General features: G+C 37.7%; 1 protein-coding gene across 7 annotated transcripts in view; it reads left to right on the forward strand.

The window, feature by feature from the left end:
* TTK (TTK protein kinase) overlaps positions 1–25,728 on the forward strand; it is an 87,381-nt gene that overhangs the window by 49,468 nt on the left and 12,185 nt on the right. For 5 of the 7 annotated variants that reach the window (XM_073893544.1, XM_025858568.2, XM_073893545.1 and 2 more), the window contains 5 exons: positions 103–223; positions 4,414–4,562; positions 15,935–16,071; positions 17,409–17,535; positions 22,553–22,645. In XM_073893544.1, coding sequence (XP_073749645.1) covers positions 103–223; positions 4,414–4,562; positions 15,935–16,071; positions 17,409–17,535; positions 22,553–22,645 — 627 coding nt within the window. The remainder of the gene's footprint in view (positions 1–102; positions 224–4,413; positions 4,563–15,934; positions 16,072–17,408; positions 17,536–22,552; positions 22,646–25,728) is intronic. The other 2 variants (XM_025858574.2, XM_073893546.1) reach the window with 2 other exon arrangements.

Genomic DNA, 25,728 nt, shown 5'->3' on the forward strand with positions numbered 1-25,728 from the left:
TTTTCACATAAATGAGACTCAGTATTTCGAACACTAAGACACATTAGTGCTGTTGTTGTTTATGAGACTTTATTTTTTTGATATCTTGTTCTTTTTATGTAGTCTATTCAAAATATCCATTCCAAGGAACCTCTGATGTCAGATGAGAAGAGTTCTGAACTTATTACTGATTCACTAACCCTGAAGAATAAAACGGAACCAGGTCTTCTAACAAAATTAGAAGGTAAGAGAAACAAAATAAGCTTTCTTAATTAAGAATACCACTTTAGGGACACCTGGGTGGCTTAGTTGGTTAAGCGCCTGCCTTCGGCTCAGGTCATGATCCCAGAGTCCTGGGATTGAGTCCTGCATGGGCTCCCTGCTCTGCAGGGAGCCTGCTTCTCCCTCCCCCTGCTTGTGCATGCTCTCTCTCTCTCTCTCTCTCAGATAAATAAATAAATAAAATCTTAAAAAAAGAAAGAACACCACTTTGTTGCTTGTGAAAGTTGACTGGCCATCTAAGAATTACAATGTAAGACTGTATCTATATCCCTTTATCTTGTGTGCCAGTTGAATTAAATAGAATGTATGAAAAAATATTGAATTCTGTAGCAACAGAAGTTTATTTGCCTAAAAGGTGCCTAGAAAGAAGAGTGGAGGGAAAGTACAATGGGACTGAGTTAGGTTTCTCAGTTGGCTTGACCAAATACTTTCTGGAAAAAACACAGAAGCTGTATTGCCTATAGGAAAGTTCTCTCTTTTCTCTTTTATCAAACATTTGATTTTCCACCATATGAGTACTATGATAAATTTTCTAAGGGCATATAAATGAATGAGACAGGGCCCAAAGGAGATAGCCATCCAGCATGGGGGAGAGACTGATAAATATAATGCTGTATAGATTTTAGAGAGTGTTATGAAAACCACATAAATAAAATGCTATGAGAATTCAGAGGAGGGAGAAACCTGAAGAACCAATTGGTTTAGGATAAATAAGAAAATGTTTTGTGGAGGAAAGGGAACATGAAGAAGTGTTTGGGTTTAAATAGGAAGAAATAGCAGTGATAGAGTATTTCAGATGGAGGGAATAGCAAAAGCAAATGAATAAAACATTTTGGAACCAAAGACAGTCTAGTTACATGAAAAACTATTAACAAGTCATGTAAAAGTGGGAGATAAGACTAGGTAGACTAAACACCAGGTTTAAAATTTTTTTTGTAGACATCAGAGTACCAATAACGATTTTTGAGCAAGATCACGAATTGGATGATTTTTGCCCAAAGGTTGACAGATTACTGTATTTTTTTTGTTAATTGGACTGAGGAGGAAAACTGGGAAAAACTAGGCTTGCCAAGACTCTTTGGTTTCCAAACTGAAACTTTCCTGGTGTTAACCCTGGAAGTTCCATAAATCATCTTAACCCTCAGTCCCTAACAAACCGGGACTGTTAATTGTCCTAGAATAGTCGTCTTTTGCCATTATTTTGACTCAGAATAGATACCTATTTCTAGTATTTAGAGGAAATTTTCATGGCATCTGTTATAAACTGGCATTGAAAAATCATTTTTACCAAATATGCTTGTTAATAGTACTAATCTGACACCTAATTTAATGTTTTTCAATAAAAGCTTGTTGAGTACCTACCTACACAGTGCCAGTAATACTTCATTATATAGTAAAACTACCAGTCACAAAACTGCCCAGATCGTAAGAGTATATATATAGCCCAGTGAAATAGCATTTCAGGGGCACCTGGCTGTCTCAGTCGGTTAAGTGTTTGCCTTTGGCTTAGGTCATGATCCCGGGGTCCTGGGATCAAGTCGCATGTCAGCTCCTTGCTCAGCAGGGAGCCTGCTTCTCCCTCTGCCTGCCGCTCCCCCTGCTTGTGCTCGCTCTCTCTCAAATAAATAAAATCTTAAAAAAAAAAAAAAAGAAAGAAATAGCATTTCAGTCATACACATTTCTTCTGAGTGTATTCAAGAGTGGGGTTGTAGGATCACAGTATGTGCATATGTTCAACTGTGGCGGATAGTGCCAAACAGTTTTCTAGAATGGTTGTACTTTTGACCAGCAGTAGTTTGCTCTCGCTCCTTATTAGTCCCAATTGTTTTATTGTTGGTTTTTAATTTTAGACATTTGGTTGCTGCTAAGTGATAGCTCATTGTGGTTTTAATTTGTGCTTCTCTGATAGCTTATGATGTTGAACATCTTTTTCTGTGTTTATTGGCCATTTGGATATCCTCTTGTGAAGTTCTTGTTTGAATCTCTGACCAATTTTTCTATTGGGGTTTTCTTTTTTTTCTCATTGATTCCTAGGAGATATTTATATCACCTAGATACATATCCTTTGTTGGATAGATGTGTTAAAGTAACTTTCCCCATTATGTAGTGAAGACTTTTTAGGAAAAGAATTCTTATTGTGCATTTTAATTTATCAGTCTTTTCCTATGTGGTGAGTGTTTCCTGTCTTTAAACAAATCTGTTCCTACTCTAAAATCGTAATGATATTTCCATATATTTTAAATGATTTATCATTTTGCCTTTCACATTTAGATTTATATTCTATCTGAATTTAATATTTATGTATATGTAAGATGAAGTATCAAGAGTCTGTTGTTTTTTTTCCCCATGTAGATATCCAGTCGGTCCAGCATCATTTATTGAAAAGACCCTCTTTTCCCTCAGAAAATTATAAATTAGGTGATCCTGTGTGTGATGTCTGGTTTTGGATTCTTCTTTGTTTCATAGTTCTTTTTATCTGTCTTTGTGCCACGGTTCTTAATTACTGCAATAAGTATATCTGTCAGTTTTAAAATCTTCCAACTTCATTTATCTTTGAGGCTATATCAGCTATTTAGGCCTTTTGGGTTTCTGTATAAATGTTAGAATCTATTTTGTAAAAAATGGGATTTTAACTGAGATCGTAACGGGACGGGTTGACATCTTAACAGATAAGTTTTCTCCTCCACTAACCCGGAATATCCCTTCATTCATTTAAGTAGTATTTAAAATGTTATTGAGAATCATTTTCTGTGTTGAGACTTTTCTTATCTTTTGCTAGAGTTATTCCTAGATATCTGACATATTTTTGATGCTGTGATGAATAGGATCTTTATTTTTAAATTTTTTTTTATCTTCTGCTTCTTGTTGGTATATAAAAATATAACTGGTTTTAGTTATTGATCTTAAATAGAGTGATGTTTGCTAAATTTACAGAATAATTCTAATATTTTTCTATGGATTCTTTCATGCTGTTTGAAAATAATATAAAATCTTTTTCTTCTAATTCTTTTAACCTTTTTTTTTTTTTTTTTGCTGTATTGCACTTAACACCATAATGATGAATAGAAAGGATGATAGGTGGCGATCTTAACTCATTCCCTATTGTAGAGGGAAGCTTTCAATATTTTACCCTTTTATGATAATTGCTGTAGATTTTTGTGGCTACTGTTTATCAAATATCAAAACAATGAATTTTGCTTTATACTTAGAGTACTGTTAGTTTTTTGTGTGTGTGACTGAGTGTGGAATTTTATCACATGCTTTTTCTGCATTTGAGTTGATCATATATTTTTCTTCTCTGTTCTGTTATGGCAAATTAAATTGATTTTAAATGTTAAGCAAACTTTGTATTTAGGAATAAACAACTTGGTCATAATTCATTATCCCTTTTGTATCTCAGTTGCAAATATTTGTTTAGGATTTTTGCATTTGTTATCATGGTAGGAATGAATATTGATAATCATAGGATAGTAAATGTATTGTTGAGGCTCTTTTGTTAAGAGAGCATTAAGAAAATAAGTACAGCCTAGTTTAAGGTAAAATTTTTGTTAAAAAACTAGAGGTCTATGAAAAGTAGTGGATTAGCTTCTCTTTATTAGCAAGACCTTATGAGGTGTATGTATTTTTAAATTTTTACTTATTTGTTTGGTGTTTTCTGGTGAAGACCAGAAGTATTTAAATTCAGAATGGCTTCTGCTAAAGCTCTAGGTAGCAATTTAGGAAGATGGCTGTGTGGCGCCTCAGTAAGATGGATTTGCTAAAAGCAGTTGTCGGGCGCCTGGGTGGCTCAGTTGGTTAAGCGACTGCCTTCGGCTCAGGTCATGATCCTGGAGTCCCGGGATCGAGTCCCATGTCGGGCTCCCTGCTCTGCAGGGAGTCTGCTTCTCCCTCTGACCCTCTTCCCTCTCGTGCTCTCTATCTCTCATTCTCTCTCTCAAATAAATAAATAAAATCTTTAAAAAAAATGCATTTCAAAGCAAATTGTCAGCCCCGGCTTAAAGTTTTTAGTTTCCTTTTTTCACTTTGTTTTGTCCTGTTTTTTAAGAGCAAAGTGCTAATACAGTTTGTAATATGTTCGGTAGTTCAGATTTAATCTTGTTATTATCAAATATTCTTTCCTTTTATTGTTAATAACCACAAATGCAATTTCAGAAACTAAGGAACATCAAGAACCAAAGGTTCCAGAGAGTGACCAGAAACAGTGGCAGTCTATGAGAAAGCCAGAATGTGTAAACCAGAATCCTGCTGCATCTTCAAATCAGTGGCAGATTCCAGAGATAGCCCGGAAAGTTGATACAGAGGTAAGTTTCTTTTCCTCTCAAGTGTAGCATTGCCATTGTTTGTAATGTGGATTATCATGTTAAATGTTTTCTTCTTTAATTTAATCCTTATGTACCATAGTTAGTGGAATAGTTTAAAGGTTTTTTTTATTATTATTCACAAAACAATGATTACTAATAGTCACAGATTCAGTATAAGTGTATGTTAAGCTGAAGTCTTTTATTTTCAGTGGTGTTTCTAGATTTCTGGTAAACTGGTGCAAGGGGTCAGCAAACTACAGCCTATGGGTCAAATCTAGTTCCCAGCCTGTCTGTAAAAAATATTTTATTGGAACACAGCCATGCCCATTCATTACTGTCTATGGCTGCTTTTGAACTGTAAAAGCAGAATTGAATAGTTGAAATAGAAGCCATCTGTCTTAAAAAGCCTCAAATGATTACTTTCTTGCCCTTTACAGAACACAATATGCTGATTCCTGAACTAGTGCGATGCTGTACCAAAGCATTTGACAATTTCCTATTGACATCCCCATGGATAAAATAGGATAATATAGACTAGACAATGTATATGAATTTATAACAGGTTGAATGATCATTCCCAGGGGCCAGAGGTCATTTTAGAAGGAATGATCTGGTAGGCTACTAGAGAGCCATACCTATAAAGTCCATGGCTTTACTTTCCTCACTATTTCTTTTCAGTTATATTCTAACTCAGTGGTTTGCACATATTTTGGTCTTGGGGTCCTTCTTATACTCTTAATTATCAAGGCCCCTAAAGAGCTTTTATTTATATAGGTTATATTTATCTGTATTTACTATATTAGAAAATAGAACTGAGACATTTAAAAAATATCTATTAACTTATTAAAAATAACAATAATAAACCCATCATATGTGACCATAGATATACTTTTAAGAAAAATAAGTATTTTTATGTTTTCTCTCATTGAGGTGTAATTGACATATAACATTTGTTTTAGGTATACAACCTAATGATTGAATATTTATATTACGAAGTGATCACCACAAGCTCAATTAATATCTGTGGCCATACAGCTACACAAATTTTTTTTTCTTGTGAGAACTTACAAGATTTACTCTCCTAGCAATTTTCAAGTATGCATATAGTATTAATAACTATAGTCACCATGCTATACATTATATCTTCATAACTTGTTTATTTTGTAGTTAGAAATACCTTTTATCTTTTGACCCCCTTCACTCATTTCGTCTGCCAACCCACCCCCACCTCTGGTAACCATTAATTTGCTCTTCAAATCTATGAGGTTGTTTTAGATTTCACATATAAATGATACTATGCAGTATTTGTCCATCTCTGTCTGGCTTATTTCACTTAACATAATGCCATCAGTGTCCATCCATGTTGTCACAAATGGCAAAATTTCATTTTCTTTTATGGCTAATTGTGTGTGTGTGTGTGTGTGTGTGCGCGCGCGCGCTTGACATTTTCTTTATCAATTCATTCATCCACTGAATTGACACTTAGGTTGTTCCCATATCATGGCTATAGTAAATAATGCTGCAGTGAACATAGGGATGCATGTATCTTTTCAAGTTAGTGTTCTCATTTTCTTTGAATAAATACCTAGAACTGGAATTGCTGGATCATATGATAGTTCTATTGTTAATTTTTTGAGGAACCTCCATACTGTTTTCAATCTGTGGCTGCACTGATTTGCATTCCCACCAAGAGTGCACAAGAATTCTCTTTTCTCCACATCCTTGCCAACGCTTGTTATTTCTTGTCTTTTTGATAACAGTCATTGTAACAGGAGTGAGGTGGTTCTGATTTGTATTTCCCTGATGATTAGTAGTGTTGAACATCTTTTTATGTACCAATGGCCATCTACATGTCTTTGGAAAATAGGTTTATTTACATCTTTGGCCCTTTTTCTGGTTGGATTGTTTGCTCTTTTGCTATTGAGTTATAGCGGTTCATTATATATCGTGGATATTAACCCCTTATCAGGTATATGATTTGCATATACTTTCTCCCATTCAGAGGGTTGTCTTTCATTTTGTCAATGATTTCCATTGCTGTGCAGTAGCTTATTAGTTTGATATTGTCCCACTTACTTATTTTTGCTTTTTGGCCTTTGCTTTTGGTTTCAGATCCAAAAAAATTCCTTGCCAAGATCGACATCAGGGACCTTACTGCCTGTATTTTCTTCTGGAAGTTTTGTGGTTTCAGGTCTTACATACAAGTGTTCAATCCATTTTTTTAAAAATTTTATTATGTTAATCGCCATACATTATATCATTGGTTTTTGATGCAGTGTTCCATGATTCATTGTTTGCGTATAACACCCAGTGCTCCATTCAATACGTGCCCTTTTTAATACCTATCACTAGGCTAAACCATCCCTCCAACCCCCTACCCTCTAGAACCCTGAGTTTGTTTCTCAAAGTCCATAGTCTCTCATGGTTCATCTCCCCCTTCACTTTTCCCTTCCTACTATCTTCTCTCTCTCTCTTTTTTTTTTTAACATATAAAGTATTATTTGTTTCAGAGGTACAGGTCTGTGATTCAACAGTCTTAAGCAATTCACAGCACTCACCATAACACATACCCTCCCCAATGTCTATCACCCAGCCACCCCATCCCTCCCACCCCCCACAACTCCAGCAACCTTCAGTTTGTTTCCTGAGATTAAGAATTCCTTATATCAGTGAGATCATATGATACATGTCTTTCTCTGATTTACTTCGCTTAGCATAATACCCTCTAGTTCCATCCACATCGTTGCAAATGGCAAGATGTCATTTTTTTTTTAATGGCTGCATAATATTCCATGGTATATATGTATATATACCACATCTTCTTTATCCATTCATCTGTTGTTGGACATCTGGGCTCTTTCCATAGTTTGGCTATTGTGGACATTGCTGCGATACACATTGGGGTGCACATCCCCCTTCGGATCACTACATTTGTATCTTTGGTGTAAATACCCAATAGTGCAATTGCTGGGTTGTAGGGTAGCTCTATTTTCAACTTTTTGAGGAACCTCCATACTGTTTTCCAGAGTGGCTGCACCAGTCTGCATTCCCACCAACAGTGTAGGAGGATTCCCCTTTCTCTGCATCCTCGCCAACATCTGTCATTTCCTGACTTAATTTTAGCCATTCTGACTAGTGTGAGGTGGTATCTCTTTGAGGTTTTGATTTGTATTTCCCTGATGCCGAGTGATGTTGAGCACTTTTTCATGTGTCTGTTGGCCATTTGGATGTCTTGGGAAAAATATCTGTTCATGTCTTCTGCCTATTTCTTGATTGGATTATTTGTTCTTTGGCTGTTGGGTTTGATAAGTTCTTTATAGATTTTGGATACTAGCCCTTTATCTGATCTGTCATTTGCAAATATTTTCTCCCATTCTGTCGGTTGTCTTTTTTGTTGACGGTTTCCTTTGCAGTGCAAAAGCTTTTTATCTTGATGAAGTCCCAGTAGTTCATTTTTGCCCTTGTGTCCCTTGCCTTTGGCAATATTTCTAGGAAGAAGTTGCTGCGGCTGAGGTCGAAGAGGTTGCTGCCTGTGTTCTCCTCTAGGATTTTGTTGGACTCCTGTCTCCCATTTAGATCTTTCATCCACTTTGAGTCTATTTTTGTGTATGGTGTAAGGAAATGGTCCAGTTTCATTCTTCTGCATGTGGCTGTCCAATTTTACCCAACACCATTTGTTGAAGAGACTGTCTTTTTTCCACTGGACATTCTTTCCTGCTTTGTTGAAGATTAGTTGACCATAGAGCTGAGGGTCCATTTCTGGGTTCTCTATTCTGTTCCATTGATCTATGTGTCAGTTTTTGTGCCAGTACCATATTGTCTTGATGATTACAGCTTTGTAATAGAGCTTGAAGTCCAGAATTGTGATGCCGCCAGCTTTGCTTTCTTTTTCAACGTTCCTCTGGCTATTCGGGGTCTTTTCTGGTTCCATACAAATTTTAGGACTATTTGTTCCATTTCTTTGAAAAAAGAAATTTTTTTCTTTTGAAAAAAGTTGATGGTATTTTGATAGGGATTGCATTAAATGTGTAGATTGCTCTAGGTAGCATTGACATCTTCACAATATTTGTTCTTGCCAATCCATGAGCATGGAACGTTTTTCCATTTCTTTGTGTCTTCCTCAATTTCTTTCATGAGTATTTTATAGTTTTCTGAGTACAGATTCTTTGCCTCTTTGGTTAGATTTATTCCTAGGTGTCTTATGGTTTTGGGTGCAATTGTAAATGGGATTGACTTCTTAATTTCTCATTCTTCTGTCTTGTTGGTGTATAGGAATGCCACTGATTACTGTGCATTGATTTTATATCCTGCCACTTTACTGAATTCCTGTATGAGTTCTAGCAGTTTTGGGGTGGAGTCTTTTGGGTTTTCTACATAAAGTATCATATCTGCAAAGAGTAAGAGTTTGACTTCTTCTTTGCTGATTCGGATGCCTTTAATTTCTTTTTGTTGTCTGATTGCTGTGGCTAGGACTTCTAATACTATGTTGAATAGCAGTAGTGATAGTGGACATCCCTGCCGTGTTCCTGACCTTAGGGGGAAAGCTCTCGGTTTTTCCCCATTGAGTATGATATTCGCTGTGGATTTTTCCTAGATGGCTTTTATGATATTGAGGTATGTACCCTCTATCCCTATACTCTGAAGAGTTTTGATCAAGAAAGGATGCTGTACTTTGTCAAATGCTTTTTCTGCATCTATTAAGAGGATTGTATGGTTCTTGTTCTTTCTTCTATGAATGTATTGTATCACATTGATTGTTTTGTGGATGTTGAAACAACCTTGCAGCCCAGGGATAAATCCCACTTGGTTGTGGTGGATAATCCTTTTAATGTACTGTTGGATCCTATTGGCTAGTATTTTGGTGAGAATTTTTGCATCCATGTTCATCAAGGATATTGGTCTCTAATACTTTTTGATGGGGTCTTTGGTTTTGGGTTCAAGGTAATGCTGGCCTCATAAAACAAGTTTGGAAGTTTTCCTTCCATTTCTTTTTTTGGAACAGTTTCAGAAGAATAGGTATTAATTCTTCTTTAAGTGTTTGGTAGAATTCCCCTGGGAAGCCATCTGGCCCTGAGCTTTTGTTTGTTGGGAGATTTTTGATGACTGCTTCAATTTCCTTAGTGGTTACAGGTCTGTTCACGTTTTCTATTTCTTCCTGGTTCAGTTTTGGTAGTTGATACATCTCTAGGAATGCATCCATTTCTTCCAGATTATCTAATTTGCTGACATAGAGTTGCTCATATATGTTCTTATAATTGTTTGTATTTCTTTGGTGTTGCTTGTGATCTCTCCTCTTTCATTCATGATTTTATTTATTTGGGTCATGTCTCTTTTCTTTTTGATAAGTCTGGACAGGGGTTTATCAATCTTGTTTATTCTATCAGAGAACCAGCTCCTAATTTCATTGATCTGTTCTGTTCTTTTGGTTTCTATTTCATGGATTTCTGCTCTGATCTTTATTATTTCTCTTCTCTTGCTGGATTGAGGCTTTATTTGCTGTTCTTTCTCCAGCTCCTTTAGGTATAGGGTTAGGTTGTGTATTTGAGACCTTTCTTGTTTCCTGAGAAAGGCTTGTATTGCTATATACTTTCTTCTTAGGACTGCCTTTGCTGCATCCCAAGATTTTGAACAGTTGTGTTTTCATTTTCATTGGTTTCCAAGCATTTTTTAAATTCTTCTTTAATTTCCTGGTTGACCCATTCATTCTTTAGTAGGATGCTCTTTAGCCTCCATGTATTTGAGTTCTTTCTGACTTTCCTCATCTCATTGAGTTCTGGTTTCAAAGCACTGTGGTCTGAAAATAAGCAGGGAATGATCCCAATCTTTTGGTACTGGTTGAGACCTGATTTGTGACCTAGGATGTGATCTCTTCTGGAGAATGTTCCATGGGCACTAGAGAAGAATGTGTATTCTGTTCCTTTGGGATGGAATATTCTGAATATATCTGTGAAGTCCATTTGGTCCAGTGTGTCATTTAAAGTCTTTATTTCCTTGTTGATCTTTTGCTTAGATGATCTGTCCATTTCAGTGAGTTGGGTGTTAAAGTCTCCCACTATTATTGTATTGTTGTCAATGTGTTTCTTTGCTTTTGTTATTAATTGGCTTATATAATTGCTCCCATGTTAGGGGCATAGATATTTACAATTGTTAGATCTTCTTGTTGGATAGACCCTTTAAGTAGGATATAGTGTCCTTCCTCATCTCTTATTACAGTCTTTGTTTTAAAATCTAATTTGTCTGATATGAGGATTGCCACCCCAGCTTTCTTTTGGTGTCCATTAGCATGGTAAATGGTTTTCCACCCCCTCACTTTCAATCTGCGGATGTCTTTGGGTCTAAAATGAGTCTCTTGCAGACAGCATATTGATGGGTCTTGTTTTTTTATCCAATCTGATAGCCTGTGTCTTTTGATTGGGGCATTTAGCCTATTTACATTCAGGGTAACTATTGAAAGATATGAATTTAGTGCTATTGTGTTGCCTGTACGGTGACTGTTACTGTATATTGTCTGTGTTCCTTTCTGGTCTATGTTGCTTTTAGGTTGTCTCTTTGCTTAGAGGACCCTTTTCAATATTTCTTGTAGGGCTGGTTTCGTGTTTGCAAATTCCTTTAGTTTTTGTTTGTCCTGGAAGCTTTTTATTTCTCCTTCTATTTTCAATGATAGACTAGCTGGATATAGTATTCTTGTCTGCATATTTTTCTCATTTAGTGCTCTGAATATATCATGCCAGTCCTCTCTGTTCCTGCCAGATCTCTGTGGATAGGTCTGTTGCCAATCTAATGTTTCTACCATTGTAAGTTACAGTTCTCTTGTCCCAAGCTGCTTTCAGGATTTTCTCTTTGTCTCTGAGACTCATAAGTTTTACCATTAGATGTCGGGGTGTGTCGACCTCTGAGAGTCGGGGACCTGGGGCGGCAATGGAACTGAGAAAAGGAGACGACAGTATAGCGAGGCACAGGGGACCCCGAGTTAAGAGCCCGAGGTGCTGAGGTTTATTTTCCATACTCTTAAATACCTTCTACAGCGATATAGATCTATAATTATTTACAGCAGGGGCGTAGTAAGTCACATTTCTCCATGTATACAGGTTTAGTCAAGCACGTAAGAATCTTTAAAACAGAATTTACAGGACAAGGGAACAAAGAGGGGAGTGCACAGTGTGCTGTTTACACCTGGCTTCCTATCTACTAAACATCTTCTGCTGTGTACTTTAGAACTGACCACACCCGTCCCAAGGGCATTTCACTCTGATCCTTTTGGGTTATTTTTCACCCTGCAATCTCGAGTTTTCTCAGAGATCTTGGAGTCTGAGCGAACATGCACCAGTGGTCGTTGTGGTGTTCTGTTTCCCACAGGGGTGTTGACCTATTTTTATTGATTTTGTGGGGAGTGCTCTGTGCCTCCTGGATTTTGATGCCTGTTTCCTTCCCCAAATTAGGGAAGTTCTCTGCTATAATTTGCTCCAATATACCTTCTGCCCCCATCTCTCTCTTCTTCTTCTGGGATCCCAATTATTCTAATGTTTTTTTGTCTCATGGTATCACTTATCTCTTGAATTCTGCCCTCGTGGTCCAGTAGTTGTTTATCTCTCCTTTTCTCACCTTCTTTATATTCCATCATTTGGTCTTCTATATCACTAATTCTCTCTTCTGCCTCATTTATCCTAGCAGTTAGAGCCTCCATTTTTGATTGCACCTCATTAATAGTCTTTTTGATTTCGACTTGCTTAGATTTTAGTTCTTTTATTTCTCCAGAAAGGGTTTCTCTAATATCATCCATGCTTTTTTCAAGCCCAGCTACTATCTTTAAAATCATCATTCTAAACTCTAGTTCCTACATCTTACTAATGTCTTTATTGATTAGCTCCCTGACAGTCTGTACTGCCTCTTGTTCTTTTTTTTTAAGATGATATTTTCTGTCTTGTCATTTTGTCCAGAGGAGAATAGATGAATGAGAGAACAAAATGCTAACAGGGTAACAACGATCCCAGAAACATATACACTAAACAAATCAGAAGAGACCCGAAACCAGGGGGAAAGAAAGGGAAAGAAAGAAAAAAGAAAAAGAAAAAAAAAAGAATATGATCAAATATGATCAGGCTGGTGAATAGATCAGTGCCACACACTAGATTTTGGGGATATTTTGGTCTGTTAGAAGAAACTGTCTCCCAATATTTTAAAGAAAGAAAAACGTATATATCTACAAAAATAAGGGTACATACGATGAAGGGATGGAATGTGACTGTAAAGGTGAAAATTATAAAAGATTTTATAAAAGGAATTGATAAGACATTTGGTGAAAAAAGAAAGAAGAAAAATTAAAAAAAAAAAAAAAAGAATGTGATCGGGCAGGAGACTAGGACAAAGCCATACACTAGAGATTAAGGTATATTTTGGTCTGTTAGAAGAAACTCTATACCAAAATTTTAAAGAAAGAACAACTTTATATATATATCAAAAATAAGGTTAACTACAATGAAATGACAGAATATGACTTTAAAAATGAAAAATAGAAAAGATTTTTAAAAAAGGGATTGATAAGATGTTGGTTGAAAAAAGGAAAAAGAAAAATTCAAAAAAAAAAAGAAAATTAAAAAAATTAACTTTGAAAGACTAAGAATCATGGTAAAAAAGCCATGAATTCTATGTGCAGTATTCCTCTAGCGTTGGAGTTCTGCCGTTCTCATTGATTGGTGAAGTTGGTCTTGGCTGGCTGTTCTTGCTGATCTTCTGGGGGAGCGGCCTGTTGCCGTGGTTCTCAATTGTCTTTGCCAGAGGCGTAATTGCACCGCCCTTGCCTGGGTCCAGGCTAAGTAATCTGCTCAGGTTTGCTCTCGGGAGCTTTTGTTCCCTGAAAGCTTTCCTACAGCTTTGGAGGACGAGAGTGCAAATGGCGGCTTCCCAATCTCCGCCCTGGAGGAGCAGAGAACTTGGGGCCCCACTCCTCAGTGTGCCCCCAGAGAAAAGCAGTCAGTCACTCCCGTCTCCCTGGTCTCCGGCAGCACTCCATGCTCACCCGGCTGTGACTGAACGTTTCTATTTCTGGCACATGACCCCATGTGGAGTCTCCAAACCCAGCAGATCCTGCGGTGGGCTCCCACGCCACTCTTCCCGGGAGAGGAAGCGGAGTCTCCCCGGATCTGCCGCTTGTTGGGTCCCTGCTGGAGGAGCAGTGGCCGGACTGTGCCGCAGATCACGGTTTATGGCAACCCTGAGCTGAGAGCCCGCGCCTCAGCTCCATCTCTGCAGCCAGCTTCCCCACTCCAATACCTGGGAGCTCTGCCGCACTCAGGCACCCCGGTCTTTCTGTGACCCCGAGGGTCCTGAGACCACACTGTCCCAGCGAGGGTTCCACCCCCCGCTTAGCCACTGGAGCGATGTCCCTCAGCGAAGCCGATTTCTCAAAGTTTTGATTTTGTGCTCCACTGCTCTAACACTTGCCAGAAGTGGCCGACGGAGGCTCCCTCCCCCGAACATCACCTCAGATTCACTTCTCTGCACGTCCTACCTTCCAGAAAGTGGTCGCTCTTCTGTTCAGAGAGTTGCTGCTATTCTTTTCTTTGATCTCCTGTTGAGTTCGTAGGTGTTCAGAATGGTTTGATACCTATGTAGCTGAATTCCTGGGACCAGACGAAATTTAGGTCTCCTACTCCTCCGCCATCTTGCTCCTCCTCTGTTCAATCCATTTTGAATTAATTTTTGTATATGGTGCAAGAAAGTGGTTGTTTCATTCTTTTAATTGTTGCTGTCCAGTTTTCCCAATACCATTTATTGAAGAGACTTTATCTTATTTCATTAAAGATCTAAGTAATGAAGTAGATAATGTTAGATGGAAAAAGTCATGACAATTTAAATCATGGATCATATGAAACAACACCTTTTCTTTCTTTTTGAAACTTGAAAGTCAATAGCATGGTAAAGGACTTGAGCCATTTATTTGTTGTTAGGGAAATGTAAATCAAAACCACAATGAGATACCACCTCATACCCACTAAGATGGCTATAATTAAAAAGAGACAATAACAGATGTTGGTGAGGAAGTGGTTAATTTAGAACCCTCAAATACTACTGGTGAGAATGTAAAATGGTGCAAAAACTTGGAAAATTGTATGGCAGTTTCTCAAAAGGCTAAAGATAGAGTTGCCGTATGATCTAGCAATTCTACTTCTAAGTGTTTACTCAAGAAAACTGAAAATCTATACCCACACAAAAACTTGTACATGAATATTCATAGCAACCTTATTCATATTTGCCCAATGTGGAAATAACCTCGAATATCCGTTGACTGGTGAGCGAATAAACAAAATGTGGTACTCTAAATTCATTATTTCATTTTATTATTCAACAATGAAAAATAATGAAGTAGTAATAAGTGCTACAACATGGATGAACTTTAAAAACATGCTAAGTGAAAGAAACCCTATCACAAAAGGCCTTGTATTGAGTGATCCCATTTATAAGAAATGTCCAGAATAAGCAAATCCGTAGAGGCAGAAAGTAGATTAGTAGTTGCCAGGGACTGGGAAGAGCGGGGAATGGAGGGTGACCGCTAGTGCATATGGAATTTCTTAGGATGATGAAAATGTTCTATAATTAAATAATGCTAATGATCGTGTACTTTTGTGAACATACTAAAAACCACTGAAGAACACGCTTAGGAAAAGAAGCAAAAGAAACTAAGTGGTTTCCTGAGGTCCCTGCTTCTCCAGCAGCCCTCTCAAGTATAGCGTTTTTGTCTCACATCTCACCTTATAGCTAGGAAACTCCCCGTAATTGTGTCCAGTCAATTTCTTCTCCTGCAGAGCCCTGGCCTTGTGAGGCTTCTGCTTTGTGGATATACCATCCTGTTCCTTGCTCATTACTATCATCTCTGAACATCCTAGTGACTCCCCATCATTCCTTGAAGATATTAGCCTCTGGATCACTTCCATCTACTTCAAATTAATAACTCCTTCCTCTCTCATGACCATTTCCTTAATTTCACCTCAGCTACCCATTCCCATATACTGAGGTTTTATTGATTAAGGAAAGACTAGTTTTCAGAAGTACAGAGTACTTATTTAGATTATAAAAGTTCAATAATGGTTACAGTAGCCCTGTTGGCAGAGGATATTAGATCCTGTTTTGTTAAACTATACTGTGTGCCTTCCCTCCACTTGTAATCCCTTTGAGAAAAATATAATAGATTTGGAATTTAGAGTAAGAGGGCTATACTAAAAAGTTATTGGAAGTCTGGAATACATGTTTTACTTATTTTGAGTATCCTGGTGTATTTCATATGTTTATTTTTTCTTTTAGAGGTTATAATGTTTGTAAAACGATTGAACAGGTGACTAAAAACTAAGTTGTGATGTTTTTTTATTTTGATTTAGCAGAAACAAACCACTTTTGAGCAGCCTGTCTTTTCAGTTTCAAAGCAGTCACCACCAATATCAGCACCTAAGAGGACTGATCCAAAATCTATTTGTAAAACACCCAGTAGCAGTGCCTTGGATGATTACATGAGCTGGTAATTACTTTTGTTGTGTAGTTTGGCACAATAGAAATAATATGGGCTTCGGGGCCAAATAGATCTATAGTTGAATCCTGCTCTGTTACTTTAAAGAGTTTCCAAACTTCTATTATTTTTCTGAGCATCACTTTTTTCATCTGTAAAAGAGCAGGGGAAGGTGACTACAATACATTTTTAAGGATTGTTTTGAAAGTCTCTTATGTTATAATCTGTACCTATAACCTATAAATACTCTAAATACGTAAAACTTCTGGATAATTATACATTGTCACATGAATATCTTTCTGTAAGTGACATATTTTAAAGGTTAGCATTCTTAGACTGGATAAAGTAGGTACATTTTATAGCAAAGGAGGTGTTAATTAGAATGTAGTATCTGAAAGAGGTTGGTTGTATAGGTCACATAGTTCTGGGAGTGTTCAAAAGTAAAAGACTTGGGTGGGTGGGAATGAGGGGTGGGTGAAGAAATTGGATGGTCAGTGCTGATTGACAGGAAATAGGGTATTGCAAAAGCAAATTAATGATATTTCAAAGAAAGGAAATAAAGGAATGTGGCACATTATATCATTCAACTAGTGGCTATATTTTTAATGTCTTAGAGAATAACTTAAGTCCATGATGCCTTTTGCTTTTCATTTTCATAATGTACTCTGATCTTAATTAGAACTGGCCTTATAAAAGAGGTTTTATAACCTGGTCTCTTAACCAATTTAATACAGTTTTGCTATATATTACCTCATTTTATTATATGTTAGAATATTTTAAAGAATGGTTGCTAACTAGAATCATGATGTAGTTATTTTTGTGAAGTTATGTTATTTATTGTCTACAAATATTTGTAGAATTCCTTTGTGCCAAGCACCATTCTAGGTGTTGAAGATGTGATAGTGAATAAGACAAGCAAAGCACAGCTTTAAGCTCAAAAGCCAAACTCCTCTGATGTAATTGGCTTTCAGATATTTCTAGCAGGCTATTGTAGAACATAATTATTAAAAAGCTCTCATAAGCTCTATGACCAGCCATAGGCTAATGTTTGCTTTGGCTAAATTCTTATAAAATAACCCCAACTCCATACTTTAATGCCATCTTATTAATTTTACTAGTAAGAATTTCTTGTCTTGGAGTAAAATATTACTTTCAGAAAGAATTGCCCCCAAATGAAATTTCTGGTGATGGTGTATCTAGAATAATTTAACTATATTATGAAAACTGACTTGGATTCTGTTTGATGTAATACATTTAAGTTTATATGCATCTTTTAAAATTACACAAACTGAATCAGAATCTTGTTTTTACAATTTTAATGTTTTAAACTAAAACCATATCTTTCCTAGTTTTAGAACTCCCGTTGTAAAGAATGACTTCCCACCTGCTTGTCAGTTGTCAACACCTTATAGCCAACTTGCCTATTTCCAGCAGCAACGGCAGCAAATACCTGTTACTCCACTTCAGACTTTACAGGTTTGATACGCTTCATTTATGATGGTATATGATTTAGGTATGATCAAATCCAAAGATTTTATTTTCACAGCAGCTAGTTGTTAGGAATGGCCTTAAGAACTTGTCCATTCTTAGTTCTATGAGGCAAAACTCTTTTCTAATATCCTCCTAAGGATGCTTTGTGATTTTGAGAGGTTAGTTATTAAAGAAACGAATGAAGTTTTTCTCACTAACTAGGCCAAGAGATCTAGTTTGAATAGCTACACAAAATTTCTCTTGTAATTTAGGTTACTTTTTATTTGAATTCACTATTTAAGTCTGCTATTACTGAGCAGCCTCATTTCATTGGCTGATTAATATGAGATGCTACTAAAATATATACAATGGAATATTATGCAGCCATCTAAAGGAATGAAATCTTGCCATTTGCAACAACATGGATGGAACGAGAGGGTATTATGCTGAGCGAAATAAGTCAATCAGAGAAAGACATGTATCATATGATCTCACTGATACGAGGAATTCCTAATCTCCGGAAACAAACTGAGGGTTGCTGGAGTGGTGGAGGGAGGGATGGGGTGGCTGGGTGATAGACATTGGGGAGGTATGTGCTATGGTGAGCGCTGTGAATTGTGAAAGACTGTTGAATCACAGACCTGTACCTCTGAAACAAATAATACATTATACGTTTAAAAAAAAAAAAAAAAAGATAGTAGGAAGGGAAAAATGAAGGGGGGGAAATCGGAGGGGGAGATGAACCATGAGAGACGATGGACTCTGAAAAACAAACTGAGGGTTCTAGAGGGGAGGGTGGTGGGGGGATGGGTTAGCCTGGTGATGGGTATTAAAGAGGGCACGTTCTGCGTGGAGCACTGGGTGTTATACGCAAACAATGAATCATGGAACACTACATCAAAAACTAATGATATAATGTATGGTGATTAACATAACATAAAATAAAAATAAAATTTTTTGCTGATGAAGCGATTGTACTGCCATCTAGAGAAAAAAACACTCTCCTGATATCAATACTAAAATTAGTTTCTTTTTTTTTTTTTTTTAAAGATTTTATTTATTTATTTGAGAGACAGTGAGAGAGAGCGAGCACATGAGAGGGGGGAGGGTCAGAGGGAGAAGCAGACTCCCTGCTGAGCAGGGAGCCCGATGCGGGACTCGATCCCGGGACTCCAGGATCATGACCTGAGCCGAAGGCAGTCGATTAACCAACTGAGCCACCCAGGCGCCCTAAAATTAGTTTCTAATAACTATCTGAGAGGCAGCTTAATAGTGGTAGAAAGCATGAACTCTGAAGGGAGACTTTCTGGCCATGAATCTTGGCCTCACTACTTACCAGCTGTGTGACCTTTTGTAAGTTACTTAAATTTTCCGTGGCCATTTCATCATCTATAAAATGGGAATAACAGGCTCCTGGGTGGCTCAGTCTTTAAGTGTCTGCCTTCGGCTCAGGTCATGATCCCAGGGTCCTGGGATTGAGCCCCATATTGGGCTCCCTGCTCCGTGGGAAGCCTGCTTCTCCGCCCCCTCCCCTGTTTGTGTTCCCTCTCTCGCTGTGTCTCTCTCTGTCAAATAAATAAATAAAATCTTTAAAAAAAATGGGAATAACAAAGCTACCTACCCCATAGGATAATTGTGAAGATTGAATTAATTAATATATATATGTAACTTTTACAAAAGGGTCTGCTACTTAGTAAGTTATAAAAGTTAGTAGCAATTGTTGTTTAAATAAACAGCCAAAAAGAACAACAACAAAAAAAACCATACAGGTAATTAGCTATTTCAAATTAAGAGATAAAAAATTTAGCTGACAGAAAGTAGAATAATGGTTGTCAGTGTCTAGAGAGAGGCAGGAATGGGGAGTTACTGTTTAATGGGTGTAGAGTTTCCATATGAGATGATGGGTGATGGTAATGTTTGCACAACAGTGTGAATGTACTTTATCTTAATGCCACTGAGTTGTGTACTTAAAAGTGGTTAAAATGCAAATTTTTTGTTATGTGTATTTTACAATTAAAAAAGGGGGGGCACTTGGGTGGCTCAGTCAAACGTCCAACTCTTGGTTTCTGCTCAGGTCATGATCTCAGGTTCCTGAGATCAAAGCCCGTATAGGGCTCCGTGGTCAGCAGGGAGTCTGTTTCTCTCCCTTTCTCCCTCTCCTCCCCTTGCTCGCTCTCCCTCTCTCTAAAATAAGTATCGCTTTTAAAAAAAATAAAAGAACAAGAAAGCTGACAGTATTCTATGGAAAGAAGAATAGTTTTTTTTTTTTAAGATTTTATTTATTTATTCATGAGAGACAGAGAGGCAGAGGCAGAGGGAGAAGCAGGCTCCCCGCAGAACAGGGAGCCTGATGTGGAACTTGATCCCAGGACCCTGGGATCATGACCTGAGCCAAAGGCAGACATTTAACTGTGTCACCCAGGCACCCCAAGAAGAATAGCCTTCTGAGGATTGAAGCAGAATAATAAATTACAAAGGAGAGAGAGATGATCGGGTTTCCCTACATACATTGATTCAAAACACATTTATTGAGCTGTTACTCATGTCAGACCCTGTTTGAGTTGATAAGTCAAGTCATGACCAAGTGAAGTAGCCAGGGACCTTCTAGAAAAGCCCAGTGTCAGGAAACTGAAAAGGGGCTAGAGTGTGGCTAGAGCTCAGGCAGGGGCTAGGTGATCCTTAGGGTTCTGCTGGACCCTTTTCATATATATATATATAATGTATGTATGTATTTAAATGATTAGGCTCCTCGCCCAGTGTGGAGCCCAACATGGGGCTCAAACTCAAAACCCTGAGATCAAGAGTCTGATGATTAACCAACTGAGCCACCCAGGTATCCCTCTGCTGGGCCCTGTAAATTTTAACCTGTGAGGGATAAGAAGCTGTGCAACAGCCGGTAGCAGGGAAGCGAAGTGATCTTATTTGCATTTTGAAAAAATTACTCTGGCTACAGTGAGGAGGGACCAAGGGGGATGTGGAATGACCTGTGTAGGAAACTGAGCTTCACATTGGTATTGAATCAAGTTAAGTCAGAATTTACTCTAAAAACTGTCAGCAGGGGGCGCCTGGGTGACTCAGTGGTTAAGTGTCTGCCTTCAGCTCAGGTCATGATCCCAGCATCCTGGGATTGAGCCCCACATCAGGCTCCCTGCTGGGCGGGAAGCCTGCTTCTCCCTCTCCCATCCCCCTGCTTGTGTTCCCTCTCTTGCTGTGTCTGTCTCTGTCAAATAAATAAATAAAATCTTTTAAAAAATTAAATAAAAAATTAAAAAATAAACACTGTCAGCAGTTAGGGGGAAGAGACTTTGAACTGCTTTCTTCCCTCAGAAATTTTCAGTTTAAGTGTGAGAGGATCTTCCAAAAGGACGTGGGGCCGGAGCAGGTAGTGAAAAACCTTAATGAAATTGTAACTTATTTTATGAAAAATAACAGGTATATATTTCAAAGCCTAATATTTTCCTATAGAAAACATATTTCAGGGATGCCTGGGTGGCTCAGTCAGTTAAGTGTCTGCCTTTGGCTCAGGTTATGATCCCAGGGTCCTGGGATCGAGTCCCACATCGGTCTCCTTGCTCAGCAGGGAGTCTGCTTCTCCCTCTGCTGGCAGCTCCCCCTGCTTGTGCACTCTCTCTGACAAGTAAATAAATAAAATCTTTAAAAAAAAAAAAAAGGAAAAGAAACATACTTCATGACTCAGCAGTGTTTTTCAACCCTAGAAGTTAAAGAAATTAGCATCTTTTTATATTATGTAGAAGGAGATTACAAGAGAGTTCTACCATTTGGAATCTAAAGCAGGACCATGGTTATATTCAGACCTTGTTTCAACTTAATCAGCTAATAAGATGCTCTTTGTGTCTTCAGCTTCTTTGTCAGCTTGGAATGACTTTTCACTACACTCCATTGGTGCAAAGCATTTATAGGTCCACAGAGAGCTCTAGCATAAGGGGAGGGAAGAAGGGGCACGTTGCAGTAAGACATCAGCTAGAAGTTTGCTGAGGTGGATGCTGAAGTTCAGATTAACTAACATGTTGAAGAGCACCCAGCAGAAAGGGGGCATTGCTGAAATTTGCATTTGTCTGATTGACTCTGGAGCTCTAAGCACCTTAGCACTCTGCTTTCTTTATAATGTAATGCTAAATGAGGAGAAAGAATATAGATATAATTGTCTATATATGGAAGTATAAAGAGGTTTATATAAGAAAAGAGAATAAATAAGGTGAAAAGGAATAGCTTGTGAGTTTGTATATTGGAAGAGATCTTAAATCTATCTGTCTGTCTATCTATTTATTTATTAAAGATTTTATTTATTTATTTGACAGAGAGAGACACAGAGAGAGAGGGAACCCAAGCAGGGGGAGTGGGAGAGGGAGAAGCAGGCCTCCCGCCGAGCAGGGATCCCAATGTGGGGCTCGATCCCAGGACCCTGGGATCATGACCTGAGCCGAAGGCAGACACTTAACTGACTGAGCAACCCCGGAGCCCCAATCTTCTATTTATTTTATGTTTCTAAAAAGTACAGGTGAACGAATGTAACATTGTATGTCAGCTATACTTAAATTGAAAACAATTAAAAAAAAAGAAGTAGGGGCACTTGGGTGGCACAGTCAATTGAGCGTCCAACTCTTGGTTTCAGCTCAGGTCATGATCCTAGAGTCCTGGAATCAAGTCCCGCATTGTTCTCCCTGCTCAGTGGGGAGCCTGCTTCTCCCTCTCCCTCTGCAGCTCCCCCTGCTTCTACACGCACACACGCACTCTCTCTCTCTCTCTAATAAATAAATCTTTTTAAATTAATACATTTAAAAAGTAAAGGCAAGTTAGAGGGGTATACCTTGGAAGTGTATATATTAATAAATTTATTTCTTTGACTAAAATAGAGTAAAATTCCTCTTTAAAATATTGTAACTGACATCTAAATACTTAAAATTTAAGATAATTTCAAAATTGGAAGCATTTAACCAATACAAGCTAATTTCTCAGGCATATTCTTTGCACCTTTGAATCTTTATATTTTTTAATTATTTAGATTTCAGCATCCTCTTCAACAAATGAATGCATTTCAGTTAAAGGAAGAATGTATTCTATATTGAAGCAGATAGGAAGTGGAGGCTCAAGTAAGGTAAGTATCTTAAACATTTAAGAGGGAAAAATATTTGTCTTTTTACCTTTGTCTTTTTACCTTTGGGGGCTCTTTTTTCTTAGCACCTGGCGGGCCTGTATTGCTTTTGAGCCAAAAAATCCTTCTCATCCCCTGCTCCCATTCCCTCTCTCCAACAAATGACATATCTCTTTAGGCCTATCTCTTAATTTCAATTCTCTGTTCTTCCCTCTGATGTCCTGTACTTCCAAATTTCTTTTCAAAATGACAATATTGACTTTAGGATGGCAAATTATCACAATCTTGTATAAGTAATATTTTGGGATGATTCAGCAAGATATTTGACTAATATTTTTAGTTTTTTTAGTTTTTCTTTTCAAAAACAGAGTTTAGTAATGTGAATTTCTGGAATTGGAATGGATCATTTCCTAAATTTATCTGAGTTCTAAATTTGTACAGTTCTACTTCTCTGGGTGGAAGGCATGTCAAAAGAGTTATCTACAATTACCGTCTTCAGTTCTCCTCACTATTCTCTTAAATCCACTTAAGTCATATTTTTATCTTCACTCACCAAAACAGTTGTTATCAGGATCACCAATGATCTTCATATTTTTGCCAAATCTAATTTTAGCTTTAGTTGTGGGTTACTCAGCATTTGGGACAGTTGATTGTTCTTTCGTTGTTGAAACTATTTTTTTGCCCCCATTTGGCCTCTCTCAGTTTTCCTGTTCTCCAACTGGCCATTCCTTTCCAGTCTTCTTCATGTCCCTTATCTTAATGGCACAGTGCTCCAGGTCTCAGTCCTTGACCTCTTCTCTTCCTAAACTCACTTCACTCCTTTGGTTTTGACCAGTCTCGAGGTTTTAAATACCATGTATATGCTGATAATTCCCAAACATATTTGTAGCTCAGACCTCTCCCTTGAATTCCAGACTTGTATACTCAGTCTGACTGCTCTGTATGTCTTCTTGGCTGTCTACTAGGTATTTAAAACTTAATATGTCCCAAACATAACTCTGGCTCCAGAGTCTTTCCCAGTTCAGTAAATCGCAACTTCGTTCTTCCACTAGCTAGGCCAAAAACTCTGCAATCATTGACTTCACTTTCTTTTTCACATACATCCAGCTAATCAGCAAATCTTGTTGGTTCTACCTCAAGAGTATATCCAGCATCTGACTATTTCTCACCACCTCCACTGTTACCACTTTGGTCAAAGCAACTGCCATTTTTTCACATGGTTTATTATAATAGCCTTCTAACTAGTCTCATTGATTCAATCCTTGCTCTCCTCGTGTATTTTCATATAAAAAGTCAGTTTTCCTCCAGATATCCTCACGTCTTTGCTCAAATGTCTTCTCAATCAGGCCTTCCTTGACCACACTCTTTAATACCACAACTCCCACCTTCCACTTGCAGGTGAGCTCCATTTGCTTCTTTATTTTTCTCTGTAGCTCATCTTCTAGTGTGTTCTGTAATTTACTTATTTGGTTTGTTGTTTGTCTTCCTGCACTTGAATGTGAGTTCCATCAAGGTAGGGATGTTTGTCTGATTTGCTCAACAATGTTTGCTCCGTAATCTGGAATAGTGCCTAGAACGTAAAAGAGTGAAGTAATTTGTTGGATGAATGTTCCTACTCAGCTGTTTTGCTGTTATAAATTGTTAAGAATGATCTATGAAGCAAAACCTGTTGGGTTTAAGTTTTACTGTATTCTCTAAGCCAGCTAACAGTAACTAGATTTAAGACTGTCTTGTTAACTTATTATAAATAAGGTATGTACATTATAATGTGTAGCAATTGTTCAATATTAGTTTCTTTTTTGTATACATTTTCACCTTTCTGTTGCCTCAAATTTCAGGCATAAGAACAAAGGGACAATACAATTGATTTTTATCAATATATTGGAATTATCTAATTTAGTTGCTTTAATAGAAATTCTTTGGTTAATATTTATTATTTATTCTTTAGCTATATTTGAGTAGTGTCAAGGTGTGATATTTAGTGGTATGTTTTCAGAGGATGTAAAATAATCTTGCTGGTGTTTTAAATATTTTTTTCCTTGGAGCATAGTGAAGGTGCTAGCTTAAGTCAAGAGCCGGGTGATAAGGCCATGACTGACCCATATTTTTTTTTTAGTATGATTACATTATCATTATTTAATTTAATTATTATGGTGGAGTTGACAAAATCAACATACCTCAGAGAAAGAGGGTAACCTGCTTTATGAAACTGTTTATGTTCTCTCTATTCTAGAGTTTAGGCAATGACCAATTTATACTGTATTAAGAGCATTTAGAAAGGTCATGGGGGCAATTAGGAATGGTCATGACACTGGCCTTTCTAGTTCTTTCATTAACTTTCCATGAAACTGAACATTATAATTGATGCTATCTCTGAACTAGAAACAAGGGCTACCTAATCATCAGGTACTGCAAGAGTTTTGGCAAAGCAGGGGCGTACGGGAGTGAAAGCTCATACATGCAAAAAGTTGATTTAAAAGTTTTCATTTCCTCCAAAACTTTGAGATCTTATTATATAGTTTTAATATCCTGCAAATCCTTTTTTCTGATATACCTGACAACTTTAATAGATTCTAAACTGTCCACTTCGTCTACGGCCATACCACCCTGAACGCGCCCATTCTCGTCTAAAATGTCCACTTCGGGGGCGCTGGGCGGCTCAGTCGTTCAGCGTCTGCCTTCGGCTCAGGCCGTGGTCCCAGGGTCCTGGGATGGAGCCCCGCCCTCCTCGGCGGGAAGCCTGCCCCCCCCCCCCGCTCCTGCTCCCCCTGCCGTGCTCCCTCTCGCTGTGTCTCTCTCTCTCTGTCAGATAAATAAATAAAATCTTTAAAAAAATAAAAAGTCCACTTTATTCTGTCCTAATTGTCCTTAAAGATAGTAGCTAATTTTGCTCTCCTGCAAACACATCATCTTGGTCATCCTTCCAACCCTGCGTGGTAGGTACTGCTAACAACACTTTAATTGTCCTAGAGTAGTAGACACTCTCAATTCTCTGAGGTTTGTAAGGCTGTTTACCTTAGACAAAGTGGCTTTATATGTTTTAAAATTCCTTTTATCTCTTCCCTTGCTATTTTCTGTTGTCTCGC

The sequence above is a fragment of the Callorhinus ursinus genome, unplaced genomic scaffold (assembly GCF_003265705.2).
Source record: "Callorhinus ursinus isolate GAN/ISIS: 27379988/994484 unplaced genomic scaffold, GSC_fseal_2.0 scaffold6, whole genome shotgun sequence".
Classification (NCBI taxonomy): Eukaryota; Metazoa; Chordata; class Mammalia; order Carnivora; family Otariidae; genus Callorhinus; species Callorhinus ursinus.